The 21,555-nt window shown below is 42.9% G+C and overlaps 1 protein-coding gene across 6 annotated transcripts in view; it reads right to left on the reverse strand.

Moving 5' to 3' along the window:
- PRICKLE1 (prickle planar cell polarity protein 1) overlaps positions 1-21,555 on the reverse strand; it is a 186,235-nt gene that overhangs the window by 19,529 nt on the left and 145,151 nt on the right. For all 6 annotated transcript variants that reach the window (XM_030216289.1, XM_030216290.1, XM_030216292.1 and 3 more), the window contains 3 exons: positions 14,217-14,400; positions 7,582-7,695; positions 3,153-3,290 (listed from right to left, as the gene is read on the reverse strand). In XM_030216289.1, coding sequence (XP_030072149.1) covers positions 3,153-3,290; positions 7,582-7,695; positions 14,217-14,348 — 384 coding nt within the window. In that variant the 5' untranslated portion in view covers positions 14,349-14,400. The remainder of the gene's footprint in view (positions 1-3,152; positions 3,291-7,581; positions 7,696-14,216; positions 14,401-21,555) is intronic.

Genomic DNA, 21,555 nt, shown 5'->3' on the forward strand with positions numbered 1-21,555 from the left:
TGAAAGTGAAAGCTTAAGCAGGTTGCCACCCTTACTATTACCTGGGTGTCCTGTCTTAAGAAGAAAAAAATGGAGATTGAAGCTGGAGAAAAATGAATAATGTTGGTACAGAAAATGTTTAAACAGGTTGCTACCCTTGAAGTCATCTGGGTGTCTTAAAATGGGGGAAAAAAAAAAAGATAAGATGGAAAGGATCTTAAGAAAATAAATGGTAAATAACTTGTTGGTTGGGAAAAGAAAGGGAGAACACAAATTGGTTGGTGAAAGATGGGAGTGTGTAATATATATAGTCATGGTGTTATTGTTAAAAAAAACAACATCTGGATAAGTGTTGAAAGTAACAAGAGAAGGTGTTGAGTACAATGATTATGATTTCAAAAATGTTGGTGGGAGTAAAGTTTGGCCCTTGACAAGGGAAGATGATTTCCTGTGATGGAATCAGGAAAGTCATCTTTTCTTTACTGAGGGGAGAGTGTAATTCCCCATTATAATGGGAATTACTAAAGATCATGCGAGAACTCTCCAGAGTTGAGGTTGTGGGTGGTAAATGGTCCAGCCCAAGGGGGTGGGTTCCTGGGTAACTTTCAGAGGAAAGTGTTTCTGGTTGTTCAATGACAGTGGGAGAGGAGTTAGGAGTTGACAAATTTTGTTGTTGGGGATTGCATGAGGTCTTTGGTTGCCTCTTCCCCCGAAGAGTGGGGAGGGGGGGTTATCCTGGATGGGTTCAAGAAACTAAAGTTGACCAAAGAGGAGGTTTCTGCCAGTAAAGCATTAACCATGAGAAGGAGGAGTGCGCCAGGTGGAAATAGGGCATCCCAGCCTGGAAGCAGAAACAGTGAAGAGCTGTGTGGACAGACAGGGATGTTTGATCCAGAGGAAGATCTGGTGATGCACAAGTGCTGCAGTCACAGCCTGAGACTGTTATACCCAGAAGGGATGGGTATGGACAGGAGGAGCTGTAAATATGTACATACTGTAGGATTATAAATTGCAATTAAGAAGATACACCATATCCCTAAATTTGCTCTGGATTTATAGTTTGCATCTGATATCAAGTTGGATTACAAATTTACTTTTTGTTTCAAAGAGGATTTGAACTGCTTGTTGCAGAATCTTCATTAATGTTTGGTTATTTTGCATAACTCTCTGGACTGGAGTCTTTCCTTTAAGTGAGAGTGAAGCTTATTTACTCCGAGACTGGTAAAGGAAAGAAATCAGAGTAAAAATAAAAGAGAACTAAAGCCCTAGCTCAAAACCCTAAGGCTTTCTGGATTTTTATCCAGCCTCAGCCTGCGCCCAGCTCAGTCAGTGTAACCAAGGGAGGGTTCTTGGATTTTTTTGTGGCTCTGGTCTCAGGTACTGACCCATGATGAGCTAACTGGTGCTTGGACTGTGTGTGGCAAGACCAGAGTTACAATGCCTTAGTGCACTGATGTTCACCTATGAATTCTGAGATTAAGTAGTCCTTTGTTCCAAGCTTGGTCTGATGGTCAAAGAGCAGTCTCTGATAATAAGGACCCAAGGCTGGCAGTATTCTTTTCCACACAGTGTTGGGGGTATTGTTGGAGAAGGCTTGAAATATATCAGTGGGTCAGCCTAATGACTCAGTTCCAGGTGCTGTGCCCTTCCTTGCATGTAGAAGGACCCAGTTCAATTCCAGAATCAGGTCTTCCATACCCCAGGTCTGCCTGGGCAGCAGTGGCATAGCCAGATGGCTGAAATAGGGTGGTCTATAATGTTTTTAGCACATGCTAAAAATTATCATGCGCTAACCGTGTAGACGCCCACAGGAATATTATGGGCATCTACAGTTAGTGCGTGCTAAAAATGCTAATGTGCCTCTATTGCGGCTTAGCAAACAGAGTCCCTGGTGTCCTGATCGTCTGTTCTCTACAAGATGACTTGCCACCAACTGCTTCCCAAAGTTGCTGAGATTACAAATCAAGGAAACCCAAAGCATCCAATAATACTTTGTATAATGGTAAGGAGTTTAGATAATATTCTCAACTTGCAGTTTTCCCTTATAACCACACTCTCTCCAAAAGACATTACATGATGTGATACCTGCAAGCGAGCTATCTCACCGCACCTTATGCCTGGAATAGGCTTCCTGAGCCATTAAGTCTAGCTCCATCCCTGGCTGCCTTCAAATCCGGGCTAAAGGCCTACCTGTTTGATGCTGCTTTCGACTCCTGACTTGTAACTTTTATCTTATCCTTATGTGTCCTTCTGTCTGTCCTTCCCTTCTCCTTTTTGGTCCTGTTTGTCCTGGCTTAGATTGTAATGCACATTTTGTCCATTAGATTGTAAGTTCCTTTGAGCAGGGACTGTCCTTCTTTGTTAAACTGTACAGCGCTGCGTAACCCTAGTAGCGCTTTAGAAAAGTAGTAGTAGTAGTTTTGAGCAGGGACTGTATTCTTCATGTTCAATTGTAAAGCGCTGCGTACGACTGATAGCGCTATAGAAGTGATTTATAGTAGTAGTAGTAGCCCCCACACTCTGGAATGCATTGCCTGAAAGGCTCCGCTTAACATAAGACTACCTCTACTTCAGGAAGCCGGTGAAAGCTTGGCTCTTCAACCAGGCCTTTAATGGAAGTAGTAACTAACTTGTTAGTCTCACTCACACAAGGAGTGACACAGGCTGCACGTACTGCAGCAGGACAGGTTTATCTACTCCTACCCTAACTGAGATAATATTTAACCGTCTCTCTGACCTCATGTGCAACCTTCTTTAAATCAGTCACCTTACTTTAACTCTTCTTACTCTCTTACCTATCTATATGTTACATTTTGCTTTACCCTTCACTATCAATTAAAATGTTCTATTATGTATTGTGTTGGCATTGTAAGAAGTATTCTATGCCATACTTTGTATTGTTATTTGAATATTTTTACTGCCGTAATTGCCTTTTGCTCATGTTTAAATCACTGTACACCGCCTTGAGTGAATTCCTTCAAAAAGGCGGTAAATAAATCCTAATAAATAAGTAAGCTAGCAAGCATTTGTCATGAAAAGTGGCGTGTTTTAAAATGCATGCAGCAAGGGAAGGAGGTTCTGTGTATGAACAATATTTGTATTTTAGAACGTGTACATGGTTCTTAGAGAGTCAGACTGGGACATGTAGTCCAGAGTTATAACACTTGACTTACCTGTTCACAAACAGCATGCATTACTGCTCTTGATAACAGCTTAATAGTGCCTCTCCCCAACGCCTCTTTCTTACGCTGGGCGCTAAACATCTGCAATTCCTTCTTTTCTTCCTCACTTAAAGATTGGCAATATCTCACCTTTAACAGAACAAACAATGTCACACAATTCCGATATACTTCAGAAATGCTTCCAATGAAGGCTCAAACAGTTGCAATGTACTTTCATAAGTTTGGATGAAGGTGTCAGTTCATTGATACTTATGAATTTATAGAACTCCATTTCCATACCTTTGACTATATCTTTTTTTTTTTTTTACTTTCAAGGTTACTTATAAACCAGTGAAAATACAGGGTTACACTAAATTATTCATTCAGTCATGAAGTGAGTAATCCTTTTTTTTTTTCCTTCTCTTATCTTTCTTCCTTTTCCTAACTACCAAAATGACTTCCTCTGATGATTGAAATCCACCTTTCCAGCCACTGGTTTGAAGGAAATTATTGAATGAAACCAAAAACCACTACTGAATCAGCAGCCCCTTACTGCAGCAATAGGCCTACTTCATGTGACCTAAACTCATCACCTCTACCAGCCCAGATAGAACCAAAAGTGATAATTTTCATTATGATCTTGTTTGTTAACGAGTGACAAACATAACTTTGACATTAGTTTAAAACTGCATGATTTTAATATCTTTTTTCCTGTTTGTAAAAACTATAATTATCTATATCTATATAATTATAGTTTTACAAACAGGAAAATATATATAGCCTTATAACAATCATGCCCAAACTTCAAACTGCCTTTATCACAAGCCATTATTTCCTACCCATCACAATGAAATCTCAGGAATTTGAAGGTTCCTGATAACTGGTGGCTAAATGTAAATGAAAAAGCAGCGTGTTTAATGCATTAGCTGATTCCTTCTTAAACAAAAAAAAGTGCCTCTCTCTTATCTGGACACAACCCAACATTGTAAACTCAAATCCTGCTGCTGCTTCCTTATGAACTTGGGCAAAGTCACTTAGGACTGGATTCAGGGGTCCATTTACTAAAGTGTGCTGAAAAATGGCCTGCGGTAGTGTGGACGTGTGTTTTGGGCGCACGCAGAATCATTTTTCAGTACACCTGTAAAAAAGGCCTTTTTAAAATTTTTGCTGAAAATGAACATGCGGCAAAATGATCATTGCCATGCATCCATTTTGGGCCCGAGTCCTTACCGTCAGCCATTGACCTAGCGGTAAAGACTCACACGGTAACTGGGTGGTAATGACCTATGTGCATCAAATGCCACTTGGTGGACACCCAATACGCACGTCAGAAAATAAAAATTATTTTTCAGACACGCGTATCGGATGCACGCCAAAAAATGAAATTACCACAAGAGCCATGTGGTGGCTCCATTTTGGTGCACGTTGGGCGTGCGTAGACGCTTACGCGGCTTAGTAAAAAGGGCCCCTCAGTAAATGATGCCCAAATTTGGGCGCTGAAAAAAAATGCATGCTGAGCGCTATTCAATAACCAGTGCTTTGAGTTGGGTGCCGTTTTTAGAATGGCACGTAGCGCCAGGATCCATGCCCAACTTTTGTCACAAGAATTTATACCAACTGAAACTTGGTGTAAATCCTCAAGTGTAAATCAGGCACAGATCTCCCAAATTCTAAAAATACTGCATGCATCTTTAGTGAATGTCCCTGACCCATCCATGCCCCTCCTATGGCCATGCCCCCTTAGAACTACTACTACTAATAATCATTTCTACAGCGCTACTAGACATATGCAGCGCTGTGCACATTATGGACTTCTTTTACAAAGCCGCAATAGCGATTTCCATGCGGCAAATGAGAGAAGACCATAGGACATGAATGACCTTCCTCTCATTTGCCGAGCTGAGAATCGGTAGCACGGCTTTGTAAAAGAAGCCCTATATGCAGATACTTTCTCTGTCCCTAGAGGGCTCACAATCTAAACTTTTTGTGCCTGGGGCAATGGAGGGTTAAGGGCCTGTTTACTAAAACAGCGTTATAGGCGCATCGACATTTTTAAAATGTTAACCATGTACGTGCCTACAATATCCCTATAGGCACTTACATGACTAGCACACGCGTTAAGTGTAGGCGTGCTAAAAACACTAACACACCTTAGTAAACAAGGCCCTAAGTGACTGCCCAAGATCACAAAAGGAGCTGCAGTGGGAATCGAACCCAGGTTGCCTGGATCAAAGCCCGCTGCACTAACCATTAGGCTACTCCTCTATGCAAGATGCATGTGTAAATCCAAATTGCTCCCAATTAATGCCAATAATTGATTGTTAGCGCTCATTTATGCATTCTTGTATCCCGCTATTATCCAGGAATAAATTTCGTTTCAAAGTGGCTTACAATTTACATTTTCATGGAGTTACAATAGTGTTGAGCAAGGTGCTCATTACTTAAATTGCGTGTGAATAGAATTTTGACTGCCATATATTGAATCCAGGGGTTAACTCTATTGCCTCAGGTACAAACTTAGGAGCCCTTTTACTAAGCTGTGTTAAGCAATGACGTTCACTTAACGCAGCAAAAAGTCTACTGTGGGATGTGCTAAAGCGTTTCACGTTAGTTTTGGCAAGTGTGCGCATTAAGGGACCTGTTTACTAAGGCGCATTAGTGTTTTTAATGCGCCTACAATTAGCGCACGCTAACCCTGTAGGCGCCTATAGGGATATTGTAAGCGCGTACACAGTACATGTTTTTTTTTTGAGGAGGCGTGTCAGGGAGAGTGGGCATTCCTGCGCTAACCAGTTAGCACATCTATGTTACTGTGCGCTAACTAGTTAGCACACAGTTAACACAGGAGCCCTTACCGCATCCTAAGAAAGCGGTGCTAAGTGCTCTTTCAGTAATGGTCGTGCGCTAATGCATATATTGAGGGAAAATAGCCCTTTTTCATGGCTGTGGTAAAAATGGAAAAAGACCTGTGTTAGGGCATGCCAAGGCCGTATATTACTGCAGTTTTTTTTTTTTTTTTTAAGGATCCCTTAGATTATAAGCTGTCTGGGGACAGGGAAATACCTAGTGTACTTCCATGTAACTCACCTTGAGGTAAAGAGTCGAGATTTGATATACCGCCTTTCTGTGGTACAACCAAAGAGGTTTATATTTATTATATGCAGGTATTTTCTGTATCCCTAGTGGGCTCAATCTAATTTTTTGTACCTGGGGCAATGGAGGGTTAGGTGACTTGCCCAGACTCACAAGGGCCCCAGTGTTCAAAGGCGAATGGGGGCACTACAGGCCATCAGTGCCGGGCTAGCACCCAGTGCTCTAGGATCATCAGAGCTGGCGAGCACTTGTAACAACAAGCTCGCCGGCTCTTGATGCTAACAGCATGTAAAAGCATGCTAAACAGGGCCATTAACATTCTTCCTTGATGCTCAGTAGACAACACGCCATACAAGGGTGCTGCTCCCACGGCAAACCCTATGCCAGCTTGGAACTGGCGTTAGGGTTTGCCAGGGCATTGGATAGGAATCTGGAGACCCTGGTTCAGCATGCATTTGCATATTTCCAGGCCTCCCACCCCCTAATACAATGACCTGGAGGTATGGTGGACTTCCAGACTCCCACCCCCCAAACACAAGGGGCTGGATCTGTCAAACCTTATTCCAAGCAACAAACACAAGACTCCCTATCTCCCCACATGCAAAAGCTCCCCCCCCCCCCCGATCAAAAAAAAAAACCCACCCACCCATCCAAGGGCTAGCCTGGTGGTCTAGTGCCCCCCTCCAGACCCTCCAAGCCCCCTCATACATTGAAAAGAGATAGGAGTACTTCCTTCCACAAGTGCCACTTCAAAATGGTGGTGTCCTACTTGCCTGGTGCATCCTCCAGATGTGAGGGGGTTTGGTGGACTTGGGGAGTCTGAGGGGGGCACTAGATCATCAAGCTAACCCATGGGCAGGGGGGGGGGCTAGTAGGGGTCCCACAGTACCACCAAGGTATTTTTTAAATTATTGGTGGTGGTGCTTTTGCATGTGGGGGTAGTGGGGTTCTGGAAGTCCAGCAGATCTCCAGCCCCTTGTGTCTGGGGGGTCTGGAGGTCCAGCAGACCTCCAGGCTCTTGTGTTTGGTGTTTGGACTTAGGTTGACAGGTCCAGGCTTTTTTTTTTTTTTTTTTACATCCGGTCCTGTCAAACCTCTTGTGCCTGGGTGACTTTTATAGAATAAGGGGCAGGTGTAGGTGCTACCCATTTAATACACATCCAACACCAACATTTTATTAGGACACTTTTTTTTTCTGTTTACAGAAAAGCCAAAAAATACATGTGCATATATTGGACACAAAGAAGCATAGGGATATTGAAAAAAAATTAATTTGTTCACATTTTAAGCTTATAAACCTAATCGCCAAGAGAACCAGGAGAATGTATTCAAATCAGAGTTAAGTTACCTCATTATCATGCGGAGGCAGTTGGTACAAAAGTTGCTTGATCCGATGCTTCTCTCCAATACTGTTTATATAAGGAATCTTATCCTCCGGCAGGCAGGCAAAGTACAACTGAACCTGCACAAACAGTTATAGCAAACGATAAAGTTATTGAAAAATGCAAAAAGCAAAAAACAAACAAACCCAAAAGCCCTCGGATTTTAAGACCATTGCAAAAAAGCAGTTCACTAAAGTTTGAATGTAGATCTCCCCTAGCAAGAATCTTGGAATGGTCTCCTTAGTAAAAAAAAAAAAACAAAAAAAAAAACGGGATTTAATGAGAACAATGTGATGCTACATTATATCTGTGACAGGATTTACACTCTTGCTGTTACAAAGACCAGATGAGCTAACTCAGCAGAACTGGGATTGCCTCCGATTTAAGCAGAAGCCAGCTGCTGAATTGCTTTTCTGGAATGCAATTTACAGTGACAATTAGGGGGTATCATAAATTATGCACATTTAATGCAGCTATTATACCCGCCTACTCTAAGAGTGATCAACAAGTCTCTTGAAATTCCAACATTTCTGTCTACAATTTCAAAGCATAATGCATGAAACTATACAGAAAACAGCCTCTATAAACAAATTTAATTTGCTCTGTGCATTTTACACATTGGAGAGACAAAAGCTGTTTTGTGGAGTTTTATGATCTCCTGCTGATGCAGTTCATCCCCAGCACCAGCTTTCATTACTTCCATGTGAGCTGTTGGTAACATCCCCTTAGCAGAGGTCAGATAAAGCCACATTTCCACCAGATGCCAGCTCACTTTGAAGAGGAGATGCAACTTTCCCTCCAGTGTTTCTGGTGAGTGAAAAGCCAGACACACCACTCTTTAAAAAAAAAAAAAAAATCTTTATGGGGACAAAAAGCTTTTTTTGATACATTTTCTCCCCAAAATGTATATAATTAAAATGGTTACTCCAATGCTTTTAGGGGTTAGAGCAGCAGGGATCACATCCTATGTATTCCACTGTTGCTGATTGTGACCTTATGCAAGTCACTTCACCCTCCATCGCCTCAGGTACAGCTTAGATTGTAAATCCACTTGGGCAGGGAAATATTTATTACTTTGGATTTTTCTCACACTTTTTCAGTAGTAGCTCAAGGCGAGTTACATTCAGGTTCACTAGGTATTTCCCCGTCCTTGGAGGGCTCACAGTCTAATTTTGTACCTGAGGCAATAGAAGGTTAAAGGCCCTGTTTACTAAGCTACGCTAAGGGCGTGCTAGCGTTTTTAGCACGCACTAAACACTAAGTCACCCATAGGTACATATGGGCAACTCTAGCGTTTAGCGTGGACTAATTTTAGCACATGTTGAAAACACCAGCGTGCCTTAGTAAACAGGGCCGTAATTCACAGATCACAAGGAACAGCAGTGGGATTTGAACCAGATACTCCTGGATGTCAAGCCCAGTGCTCCAACCAATAAACAACTTCTCCACTTATAAAATTCACCATGAGCTTGGATTTAGAATCTCAAATCCAAATCAAGCTTGACGGGACACAAATGATCTCTGTTTCAATGCTTTATGTTATTTGAGATATGTATTTCTATAAATGTGCCTGAATCTGAAAAAGCGCAGCAAGGAGGGAGAGATTGAGAATAGTACCATTTTGTTCGTTCTCTCATAGTGGCTTCCCCACGTCATGTAGCCTAGTGGTTAGAGCATCAGTCTTCAAATCCAGAGGTGGCCGGTTCAAATCCCACTGCTGCTCCTTGTGATCCTGGGGCAACTCACTTAACCCTCCATTGCCTCAGGTACAAACTTAGATTGTGAGCTCTCCAGGGACAGAGAAATACCCAGTGTACCTCAATGTAACTCACCTTGAGCTACTACTGAAAAGGTGTGAGCAAAATCCAAATAAAATTAATTGACAGAGAAGGTTGCCAGCAATAGGGAGAGTTGCATTGTGACTGCAGAAAGTTATAGGGGTTGGGGCTACTGTGAGAGCATGGGGTACTGGGTGATCACCCCGATTTCTATGCCCCATTCATCCAGGACAGTGCTGCATCAGAGTACCGGCACCTTTCTTTCTAGAAGACAAAAACTACTATGCAGTGGCGTAGCCACAGATAGGCCTGGGTGGGCCAGGGTCCACCCACTTTGGTCTCAGGCCCACCCAAAATCAGTGCTCCATTGGTCCAAATCAGAATTTTTGAAACCCATTTTTAGACGTTTTTCTTTGAAGTCCATCAGAAGTGCTTCCAAATCTCAAGGGGGCGTACCAGGGGCGTGCTCGGGGTGGGACTGGGGTGTTCCTGAGACTTAGACATTTTTCAGCCATAACGGAAGAAAACAAAACTGTCCAGGAAACTAAGCCGTTTTGAGCTAGACCTGTTTTTACAATGAATAAGGCACAAAAGGTGCCCTAAATAACCATGACCACTGGAGGGAATCAGGGATGACCTCCCCTTATTCCTCCAGTGGTCACTAACCTCCTCCCACCCCCCAAAAAATGTGATGAAAAACATTACTTGCCAGCCTCTGTGTCAGCCTCAGATGTTATACTCGGGTCCATTAAAACAGCATGCAGGTCCCTGGAAGTCTAGTGGTGGGTGCAGTGCACTGCAGACAGGTGGACCCAGGCTTCTACCTCCCCCCCCTACCTGTTACACTTGTGGAGGAAACTGTGAGCCCTCCAAAACTCACCAGAAACCCACTGTACCCACATATAGGTGCCCCCTTCACCCGTAAGGGCTATGGTAGTGGTGTACAGTTGGGGGTAGTGGGTTTTGGGGGGCTCAGCAGACAAGGTAAGGGAGCAATGGTCAGATGTATACCTGGGACCATTTTATGAAGTCCACTGTAGTGCCCCCTAGGGTTCCCTACTGCTTTCCTGGGATGTCAGGGGGACAAGTGTACTAAAAATGCTGGCTCCTCCTACATTCCAATGGCTTGATTTTGTGCGTTTTGCAATTGGACTTTTTTTTTTTTTAATGTCCAAATCACAAAATCTTCTATTTTTCGAAAACAAAAAAAGATAGACATTTTTCTTTTTTGAAAATGACCTTTTTTGCAATTCAGATTTTGGATGTAGTCGGACTATCGAAAATGCCCCTCTACGTGAATTAGTGTAAGCTAACTGCCACACCAGTGTGGTAATGGTTGCTGCAGCCATGCGCTAATTGTTACCATGCACAGATGCACTAATTCACACAGTGACTGCTTACCCTTAATGTCCTTTTCAAAACAAATATCTGAGGAGTTAAAGATCTGCAGCAAGGCTAGAATCTTCAATCAAAGCAGGTTGCATCTATAAGATTCACATCACCTATTCCAATCAGATTGCATCCGAATGTTTTATTTGGTTTAGAATACTGTCTTGGGAGAATAACGGGCTCCTCTACAGACAGTTCACCAGGAAAGGATCAAATGCAGGTCTGCGTTTGGTTGGTTAAGCAAGTTCAGCTGTCTGAACTCAGCAGGAAATATAATATAAAGAACAGAACCAAATTCAGAATCTTTAAGAATGACATCTTCCAGCTGGCCTGTAAAGTTGGATGTAGTTGCAGTTTACTGACACTTAACATCTGGGATTCTGATCAGACCTGAACAGCTTTTTTCAGAGGCTAAAGTATAAGTCTGTAGATAGTCACGAGAAGCTCTGCCGGGAACTCTTAACTGCTATACTTCTACTCAGCTCCAGAAGAGACCTGTATAAGCTCTTGTACTGTATTTTTTTTTTAGTCCTTTAGAAAGGAACGGCAGCTTACAAGGACTTTTCACTTGTACTCTGAAAACATGTCATGTTTAAACATACCAAATGAAAGAACTGACAGACAGCCAAAGTGTGCATGATTAAGAGCTTCCAGGTTGCTCAGTTCCAGAAGGGAGGTTTCAGGCCAGTCCTTGTTTTCTGTCAGACCTATCCTGATGTATTACGGGACCTGGAGCATTATTTCAATGGGTAGAATCATTGTTTTAGGATAGTGTTCATCAATGCAAGGCCTGCAGGACAAGGGTGACCCCCTCCATCACTATTTTTGGGGCTGGTTGGAGGGAACCCGGCTTAATTGCTGACAGCAAAGACAGTGAGGTAGGAGAAACATGGAGGAAGGAGAGGTAAGGAGAGATTCCCAACCTGCAAAGGGGGGGGGGGGGGGCTTGATGGGAGAGAAGGAGTGATGCTGGCCTCAGGGTGGAAGGAGATAGAGAAAGGGAAGAAAGGGGGAAACGCTGGACATGGGGAGGGACAGAGACACATAGGGGCAATGCTACACATAGATGGAAAAGAAGAGGAGAGAGAGAGAAGAAATGCTGTACATGGATGGAAGGGAGGGGAAGAGAGAAGGGGAAAGGAGGGAGGGAAAAGGAAGAGAGACGGAGGGAAGGGAGGAGATGAAAAACTAGACAGATTAGAGGATGAGGCAGAAAATAGAATATGGCTGAACATGAAAGATCAGTGCCAAATATGGAATGTAGGGCAGGAATTGAGAAGACAGGAGGAGAGAAAAGGCCTTGGAAACAAGAGAAGAACACAGACAGAGGCGAGCAAGGTGATTAGAAAATAAGATCATGATGCAAAGATTTACATTTTCAGTTTAGTGATTCAAATATGTCAGTTTTGAGAATTTACATCTGCTATCTTTATATTTTGGACTGTACAGGAGGAAATGTATTCTTTTCTATTTCTCTGGTGTTGATCTGAATGCAGAGTCTAGCATCTTAGTGCCTCAGTTTAATTTTATTTACATTAGTACTTCACTTATCCTGTATTTGAAGAGGGGCTATCTGTGTTGTGCTTGTGTGTCTGAGGCTAGGTTTTCTGATGGTTGTGGATGTTGGTATGCATTACTACTGTTCTGATGACCCCATATAGAAAGATGTTTATCAGCTCTCCTTTAGTCCTTTTGGATTCAAAGTGGCCCCGACTTAAAAATTAGATGTTAAGTTCAAAACCAGGTCCAAAACTCTCCCTGTTGGAACTGGGTAACTTGGTAGTTCTAATATACCACTTACATCAAAGCTTACCAAACCTATCCTGGGGACCCCAAACAGCAGGGCATAACAAATCCCAGGCCATCCGCCATGGTAACTAGATTTCCATGGCCCTTTAATTTTTTAAGTGTCCTCCTTTTGCAGATACTGCTGCAATTGCCGCTGGAGCAGGCTTGCTGCATCGTGCAGCTCCGTTATGATTGTGAGCCATGCAATGCAGGAACTCTCACGTTGGTCTCTGGATGTTAAGTCTCGCAAGACCAGCCTGAGATTTCCTGCACCACGCAGCTCAGATTCACACACAGCCTTATGGGTACAGCTAGGAAGAATCTCATGCTCCAGTGGCAATTGCAGAAGTAACTGCAGAATACAGGACGGATGTCCATACTCTGCTCCATCAGTGGATGCAGAAATCCAGGTGGGAAGGCCGACTGACCTGGAGGGATCGGGGTTAGGGGCTGAGGGAGGGCTGACTGGCTTATAGGGATAGGATAGACTTGACTGTTTTGCAGGGGCAGGGGAAAAGTTGGGGGACTGATTAGCTAGCCAGAGGTGGAGGCTGATTGGTTTGCAGGGGTGGGAGAGACAACTGTGGGACCGACTAGCTTGCTAGGTTATGAGGGGTCGGTAACTAGTTTCTTGGGTAATGAAGGCTGCCTGGGGGAGGGCAGATCACTGGCTTGCTGCGTGGCAAGGGCTAGCTAGGGTAGAGGCTAGGGGTGGCCAATTGTATATGTAAATCTTTTTCATTATGCCAATGACAACAAAACAAATATATCACAACAAAAACATCAAATGAATACAGTTTCTTCATTCTGCACCTCAAGACATTCTATAATTTTAGCTTCCTTCCCCACTTCTACCCCCTGGTACCACATACCAATCCATCTCCCCCACCCATCATCCTCATTACTATGATCAGTATCCCCCTCCCCCCCTCCAATCCAGTGGGCCTGTGCTCTTATGAAAGGGTGGCTAATTTTAAAGAAGGAGAGAGGCTTAGGTGATAAGGTGGAAGGGAAAGAGAGCGAGACTGGGTGACAGAGTGTGGAGGGAGAGCGTAAGCACGAGACTGGGTGCAGACAGTGTTTGGGGGGGAGAAAGCCAGTGAGACTAGGTGAAGACAGAGAGAGCACAACTGGGTGATGACAGGGTGGAGGAAGGGAGTGGCTGGCTGGCTGTGTTTTACTACTAGTGGTCTACAGGTATGCATTAAGGGATAATTCTCAAATGGTTGCCAAAATTTAAGCACCAGGATGATGTGTGCTAACTGATGGGTCGATGATCAGAAGCAAACACAGGCACTAGAGGCTATAAGTGCCATACCAGCGCCTGCATTTGCTATCGCCCCATGATTAGAGCCCCCGAGCGCGTGAAACAATACATGAATACTTTTTCCTCCTGATGAATAGGTCCTGGAAGAATATTTCAAACCTTCCTCAAAAGAGCAAGACTAGAAAACATCTTAAATTTTTCTTGCCCGTAATAGGTTAGTAAAATAAAATGCATGAAGATGAATATCGCTGATATGAATCTATCATATAATGCCAAATATTTGTTTAATAGTATCACATTTGCTGAAGAGGTCTCATGTTTCATAACATGAAAGCCATTCCTAATAAATGTTTATTCTGAAACCAGTGGGATAACCTACCTGCTCTGGTCTCAGACCTGGTGGAACCCAAGTATATTCTTCCAGAGCACAACCAGAATCATCATCGGATGTTGAACTTCGCTGACACCCAAAGGTAAGTTTGTTAATTTTTGGTTCCATCTCTAAAGGCATAATAGTGCACTGCACAATTAGCTTTTCAGTCACAGTTCATCAAGCAACAATTCTGAAAAGAAGATGCAAATACAAGCAGTTACATATCAGACTACATAGGACAAGCTCAATTGCCAAACTTTATTATCTACATGCAAAAGGTTCATTTGCTTTAATGCAGTCGATTAAGATGTTAAAATTCTACTCTATGCATTTTGATTGCAGAATTTACAAGTGCTTTAATTAAACGTAAAAGCAGTGAATAGAAAACCCTAGCCTAAAGCTTCACTGTGTCTTTAGGGGCTAATTTTCTAAGAACTTGAAGAGTTAAGACTCCTAAATTGGCCTCTTTGTTGGTGCTTTGTGCCTTCATTTTAATTCCTAAAATATAGGTAGTTATTTATTTGTTACATTTGTATCCCACATTTTCCCACCTATTTGCAGGCTCAATGTGGCTTACATAGTACCGGAGAGACGTATGCAGACTCTGGTGAGAACAAATACAAGGTGATGTAATGGTAAGATAACGTTCATGTGGCATAGCCACATTAGGGAAACGTACAACAGAAGAGTTGAGTTTTGTCCATTACGTACTTTAGGTTTGTTGTGTTGCAGGGATCAGGCATTTAAGCTGGATCGGAGGGGTATGCCTTTTAGAAAAGGTGAGTTTTTAGTGATTTCCGGAAGTGTAGGTGGTCATACGTCGCTTTCAAGGCTTTTGGTAATGTGTTCCACAATTGTGTGTTTATGGGGCCAGAGATAGGACACACATAAAACGTTAGGTGCCTAGAGTTCATTTTCACTGCTGGGCACATAACCTAGGACCCAATGATCAAATCCCTGCGCTGTTCCAAAACAGCGCCGTAAGAAGCGCCAGAATAGCATGGGGAATTAACTTCCCAATGATCCATGCTAAAATAACATACACATTTAGGCATGTTATTAGCGTTAATCATTAGGGAAAAGTGTGGGAGGATTCAGGCACAATCCTCCCACACTTATTTGACAGGTCCAGGCTGTCAAAAAAAAAAAAAAAGCTTGGACCAAGGGGCTGGAGGTCTGGCGGACCCCTGGACCCCCCTTAAAGGCAAGGTCCTGGTGGTCTAGTGCACCCCCAAGCCCCCCCCCGGACACTGACACAGGGAGATGGAGGTCCACTGGACCTCCAAGCCCACTCAACACCCCCCCCCCAACAGAAAAGAGGGCTGAAGGTCACTGGACCTCCAGCCCACACCTGGTGTTCTAGTGTGCCCCTCCCCCATACCTTCAGATGCCGGATGCACTCCCTCCTTGTTCCAACGCTTTATATGGTATGGAAGCCCTGCCCAGCACATCCCAGGATGCACTGGGCAGGGCATCACTATTTTGGAGGTGGTGCTGGAAGAAGAAGGGAGTGCTACTCCCTCTTGTGGCATCTGAAGGTACAGGGAAGCATTATGCTACCAGGGCCTTGCCTGGGGGGGGGGGGGAGGTCCAGGGATCTACCGGACCCACAAAACTGATGGTGACAGCCCAGGCCGACAGTGGATTGGGGGGAGCAGGAAGACAGCCTTAACCCTAATGCCAGCTTCAAACTAGCATAGGGTTAAGGTGCTATTCCACCCGTACAGAGTGCAGCGGTATTGCCTAGTGCGCTCGCACCAAAACCCCTCCAATCATGCTGCACTGGTAAATACGGGAGCTAGTCTGGTGCTAATGGCCTCTAGAGCCCGCAGTCACCTTTGATCATTGGGGCATTAGGTTTTTAAGAGGCCCTTTTATTAAAGCTTAACGTGTGCTAAATGCTAAGAAGCCCATTTTATCTGTACAGACTTCTTAATTGAGGGCATGCTATTTCTGTTAGTGTGTGCTAAGCTTTAGTAAAAGGGTCCCTAAAACTGTATGAATGAATTGCAGATAAATTTAGGAACCCATATCAGATTCTCAGAACACATTACAATGATATCCAGTTATTAACACATTCACCAAACTATAGTTATATGTTTAACCTCCCAAAAAGTTCTCAATATTTGTGATTTCCACCTTTTAAAAACATAATGAAAATGTTAGATTTTAAATAAGGCATGATTATTATTATTTTTGCAGATTATACCATGTAATGCTAGAGAAGATTTTTATAATTATAAAAGTACTGTATAATATAGATGTAGATGTTTTATTTTTTGTTGTGTGCAATGGTTTAGTCATTTGTTAAATTGGATGTTTCAAAGAATCCCTAAATGAACAGAAGCTGACAGAATCTTTGCTTTCCACAAGGTTAAACAAATCTTTCTACAAATATTAATGCATAATTAATTGCAGCTTTTTACAAATTCAAAATAATAAAAAGGTGAATAGGGCAGGTACAAACGTTTGACCACCCTTTCAGTTGATTGATTACTATTCTTTTAAATTTGTTTATAAGAACCAAAATGTTTAAGGAGTCATTAGGTCTTCAGTTAGTCAGGTAAAGATGATTTCATAACTGAAAAATACTCTGACCCTTCTCTCAGCTTTTAATTCTTTTTTTTTTTTTTGTCTTTCAACCATGGTCTTCAATAAGCAGTTGTCTGAACATATGAATATAATTCACTCTTACAAAGCAGGGTAACAGAAGAAAGACTAAATGCTTTCAGTTAGTAATTTAATCTGTCAAAAAAATTGTTAAGAAATGGAAGTTACATAGAAATGTAGAAGTCAGGGCAAGATCTGGAAGACCAGGAAAAAAAAATTGTAGAACTGCCTGAAGTCCGGTCAGATCTGCAAATAAAGGCTTTTTTAAAACTTTTTGCCGAAAATGGACATGTGGCAAAATGAAAATTGCCGCGTGTCCATTTTGGGTCTGAGTCCTTACCGCCAGCCATTGACCTAGCGGTAAAGACTCATGCGGTAACCGGGTGAATATGACCTACATGTGCCAAATGCCACTTGGTGCACATCCGTTACACGCACCCGAAAAAAACATTTTCAGATGCGCGTATCGGAAGCACGCCAAAATGAAATTACCGCAAGAGTCACGCAGTAGTCGGGCGATAACTCCATTTTGGCGAGCGTTGGGCGCTCATAGATGCTTACGTGGCTTAGTAAAAGGGACCCCTGAAACTCTTAGCTGTACAGGGAATTTATCTTTTCACTTATTTGGATTTTGACTCACACCTTTTCAGTTGCAGCTCAAGGTGAGTTATATTCAGGTACAGTAAGTATGTTTGAAAGCTGCTTTTTCTAATAAAATAGTTGTTACAACATACTGACTGTCTGAAAGGGTGTCCAAACTTTTGCACCTGCCATATTCACTTTTATTATTTTCATTCTGTTAAAAATCAGCAAATATGATTTCTTTGTACAATTGTTAATTTTGGACTATATAGAGCAGTGTTTCCCAATCATTTTTATTTTATGACGCATCAGTCCACAATTCAAACCAAATTTTGCACAATTCTTACTGTGCAGTTCCTTTCACCAACACTTTTTACCTGTGTGCAACTCATTCTGCTGGTTTCTGTCTGACATCTGAACAGGCAAGGCCAGCAGGTCATGTGAGGTTACAGGACTCCACACTTGTAGACATCAGACTGAAGCCAGTACAAGAGGCACACAATTAGTCCTGCTGTCTTTCTAACAATGGGAGGGAAGGAAGGGAGTTAAGGCTAGAAAATTTCTGGTAGGCAAGTCTGGGACACTTGTTTTCTGTAGAGCTTGTAGTGGATCAATTCAATTTGATGGGCGAACAGAGGGGGGAGTCCAGTGGAATGTCTCTAGGGAAAACTTCAGAGCCAGTTTTTCCTTGAGCAAATCTTTTTGTACATAGCCTGATTTTCAGCTCTTACTGAGGGGGTCTTTGTAAAGGCACGGTAGCATTTTTAGCGCATGCTAAATGCTAGAGATGCCCATAGGAATATATGGGCATCTCTACTGTTTAGCACACCTTTGGAAAAGGCCCATTGAATTATGCAAATGAAACCCACAACGAGGCTCTGCATATGGTCCCACATCCCTCTTCATTCCCATGAGATGTTGTATTTATAAACTCTCAAACGTTACCTAAAAGTACATTATTTATGTTTTGTTAACACCCAATATTGTTTAGGCCCTGAAACATAAGCCTCAGGGCAGGAGTATGTATCATGCATACAAGAGGATTATACATCATTAACAAAAAATCAAATTGCTCTATGGTGTGACCTCAACTTGATGACTGTGTGCAATTCTGGTTGCTGTATCTCAAGAAGAAAGGCTTAAGAGGTTAGGGCTCTTCAGCTTGGAGAAGGTTGAGGGAGGATATGATAGAGGTCTACAAAATCCTAGGCGGAGTTGAGCATATGGACCTAAACTCTTTACTCTTTCAAAGAGAGCAAAGATGAGGGGCATTCCATGAAGCTGCATGGTAATACTTTTTAAATGAATAGGAAAAAATATTTTTTTCACTGAGCAAATAGTTAAGCTTTGGAACTCAATGCTGGGGAAAAAAAATGTGTTAATAGCAGTTAATGTGTCTGGGTTTAAAAAAGATTTGGACAAGTTCCTGGAGGAAAAGGTTCATAAACTGCTATTAAGGTACACATGGAGGAAGTCCCTACTTATCCCAGAGGCTGGTATCACGGAATCTTGCTACTCTTTGGGATTCTGACAGATACTTATGGTCTGGATTGGCCACTAGGGGGCACTCAAGAAGCTACAAAGTTGTACTCAGGGGCCCTTTTATAGAGAGGCGGTAAGCCCAATGCGGGCTTGCTGCTTGCTCTTTCAGGACTACCACCGGCCCAACCTGGCTGCCAGTGGTAGTCCCGCCCTGAGTGCATGCCATTTCCAAGGGAAAAAGAAAACCCCCAGAAATGTCCTGTGTGGTGATAACCCTGCAGTAATCAGACATCACCGGGCGCTGCCTGGCTACCGCTGGGTTAGCACAGGAGCCCCTATTGCTACCTCAGTGGGTGATGGTAAGGACTCCTCATCGCATGGACATGCGGTAAGAATACTCTTACCAAATGATCATGTGTACCTAGGGTCTTTTTACCTGCTGTGGTAAAATAGGCCCTGAAGTGCATGAAAAACAGCCCCCGCCACCAGCGCAAGGCCCTTTTTCCCTGAGCTTGGTAAAAGTGCCCCTCAATATGTAATTAAACCTGGAATTCGTTGCCAGAGAATGTAATAAAAGCAGTTGGCTTAGCGGGGTCAATTTGCTGGAGACTGGACAATGTGGAGAAGGGAGGCACGAGAATGGACACATGAATTCGTTCGCTTTGTGTACCATCAACACGCCTCCGTACAGGCATAGAAGCATGGGGGGGGGGGGGGGGGGGGAGGGGTTGGGAGGGGGGCTGGAGGGGTTAAGTGAGGTGAATATCAATAAAAGCTTGGCATTGCTCCAGAGCTTTGATGTTCTATGATATGTACTATTTCATCTAACGAGTTATTTTAAAGCTTGTGATGTCAATGAACAATTGAAATTTAATGTTAACATTCACTGGAAATAAAAGTTATAAAGAGGGGAGGGGGGAGGAAAAATGGAAAAAGTGTTTGACGGTGTTGAATATGTTGCTGGAATGTTGATTTGTATACTGATCCATGCTGTATGAATACTCCAAGTTGACTTGTAGTGTGCATATCGTCAATAAAAAAGTTTAAACCTTAAAAATAGGTTTCAATAGCTTCCTAAAAGAAAAGTCCATAAGCTATTATTAAAATGGACTTGGGGAAAATCCATTGCTTATTTCTAGGATAAGAGCATAAAATATATTGTACTATTTTGGGGTCTTGCCAGGTACTTGTAACCTGGATTGACCAATGTTTTAAACAGGATGCTGGACTTGATGGACCTTCGGTCTGTCCCAGTATGGCAATACTTATGTTCTTATGACTAGATGGACCATTGCTCTGACCCAGTATGGCTATTCTTATGTTCTTATTTAAAAATCTAAATATGTATACTTTGGAAAAAAGGTGGGAGAGTAGAGATACGATACAGACATTTTAATACCTCCATGGTATAAATGCACAGGAGGCAGGCCTCTTTCAACTGAAAGGAAGCTCTGGAATGAGAGGTCATATGATCAGGGTGAACGGGAAGAGACTCAAGAGTAATCTACAGAAATGTTTCTTGTATGGAAAACGTGGGACAAAGGATTTCAGAAGAAGGGATTGTAGTAGTGGCGTTCCTAGGGGGGCTGACACCCGGGGCGGATCGCTGATGCGCCCCGCATCCCAGGTGCAGCGACCCCCCCCCCCCCCCGGCGAAAGGACACCCCCCGCGAAAGAACCCCCCGGGTGCACGCCGCTGGGGGGGTGCCGCGCGTGCCTGCCCTTCGTTCGTTCCATGCTCCCTCTGCCCCGTAACAGGAAGTAACCTGTTCCGGGGCAGAGGGAGCATGGAACGAACGAAGGACGGCGTGCACCCGGGGCGGACCGCACCCACCGCTCCCCCTAGGAACGCCACTGGATTGTAGAGCTTAGTTATTGGTGTGGATGGTCAGACTTGATAAGCCTTATTGTCATTAACTGCCATAAAATTCTCTGTTATAACTAAAATATATGCATATATCCAGCAGTCACTAATTTGGATTCCCCCTCTCCACCAAAAATTCTTGGCTTAAAAAAAATTACAAATATGATAATTTCTAGAAACTATTCCATTTGCCACAAAGAACAAGCAATACGAAAATCTGTTACTGTTTTTTTTGTTACATTTGTACCCCGCGCTTTCCCACTCATGGCAGGCTCAATGCGGCTTACATGGGGCAATGGAGGATTAAGTGACTTGCCCAGAGTCACAAGGAGCTGCCTGTGCTGGGAATCGAACTCCGTTCCCATTAAGCAATGCTTTCTTTCATATTATATTTTTAAACTCCATTACTACATTAAACAAACTGCTAGTATATAGACCTTATCTCAACTGGTCAATATTTTAGCATTATTTCATCCTCATCGAAACAAAGATGACCTTATTTTCTGTTCTACAGTTTGAAGGTCATGGCCTGTTCAACATGGTACAGCAATCCAATCATATTATTTGAATTAAAAGATTTACCTCCCCCCCCCCCCCCCCCCGGTTTACAGCTTTATAAACAGGGGGGGGGGGGGGGTTTAGTGTAACATATCTTGGTAAAAGAGTATGGTTTATAATGGTTCCTTTCATTCAGAAACCCAAACATACATTTCTACCTTTAGATGTTGAACCAGTTCACACAGTGCTATACAAGATTATGACTACACTGTCCTTTTCTGAAAGAGGATTATAGTCTATATGTGAACA

This window comes from Microcaecilia unicolor, chromosome 10 (assembly GCF_901765095.1).
Source record: "Microcaecilia unicolor chromosome 10, aMicUni1.1, whole genome shotgun sequence".
NCBI lineage: Eukaryota > Metazoa > Chordata > Amphibia > Gymnophiona > Siphonopidae > Microcaecilia > Microcaecilia unicolor.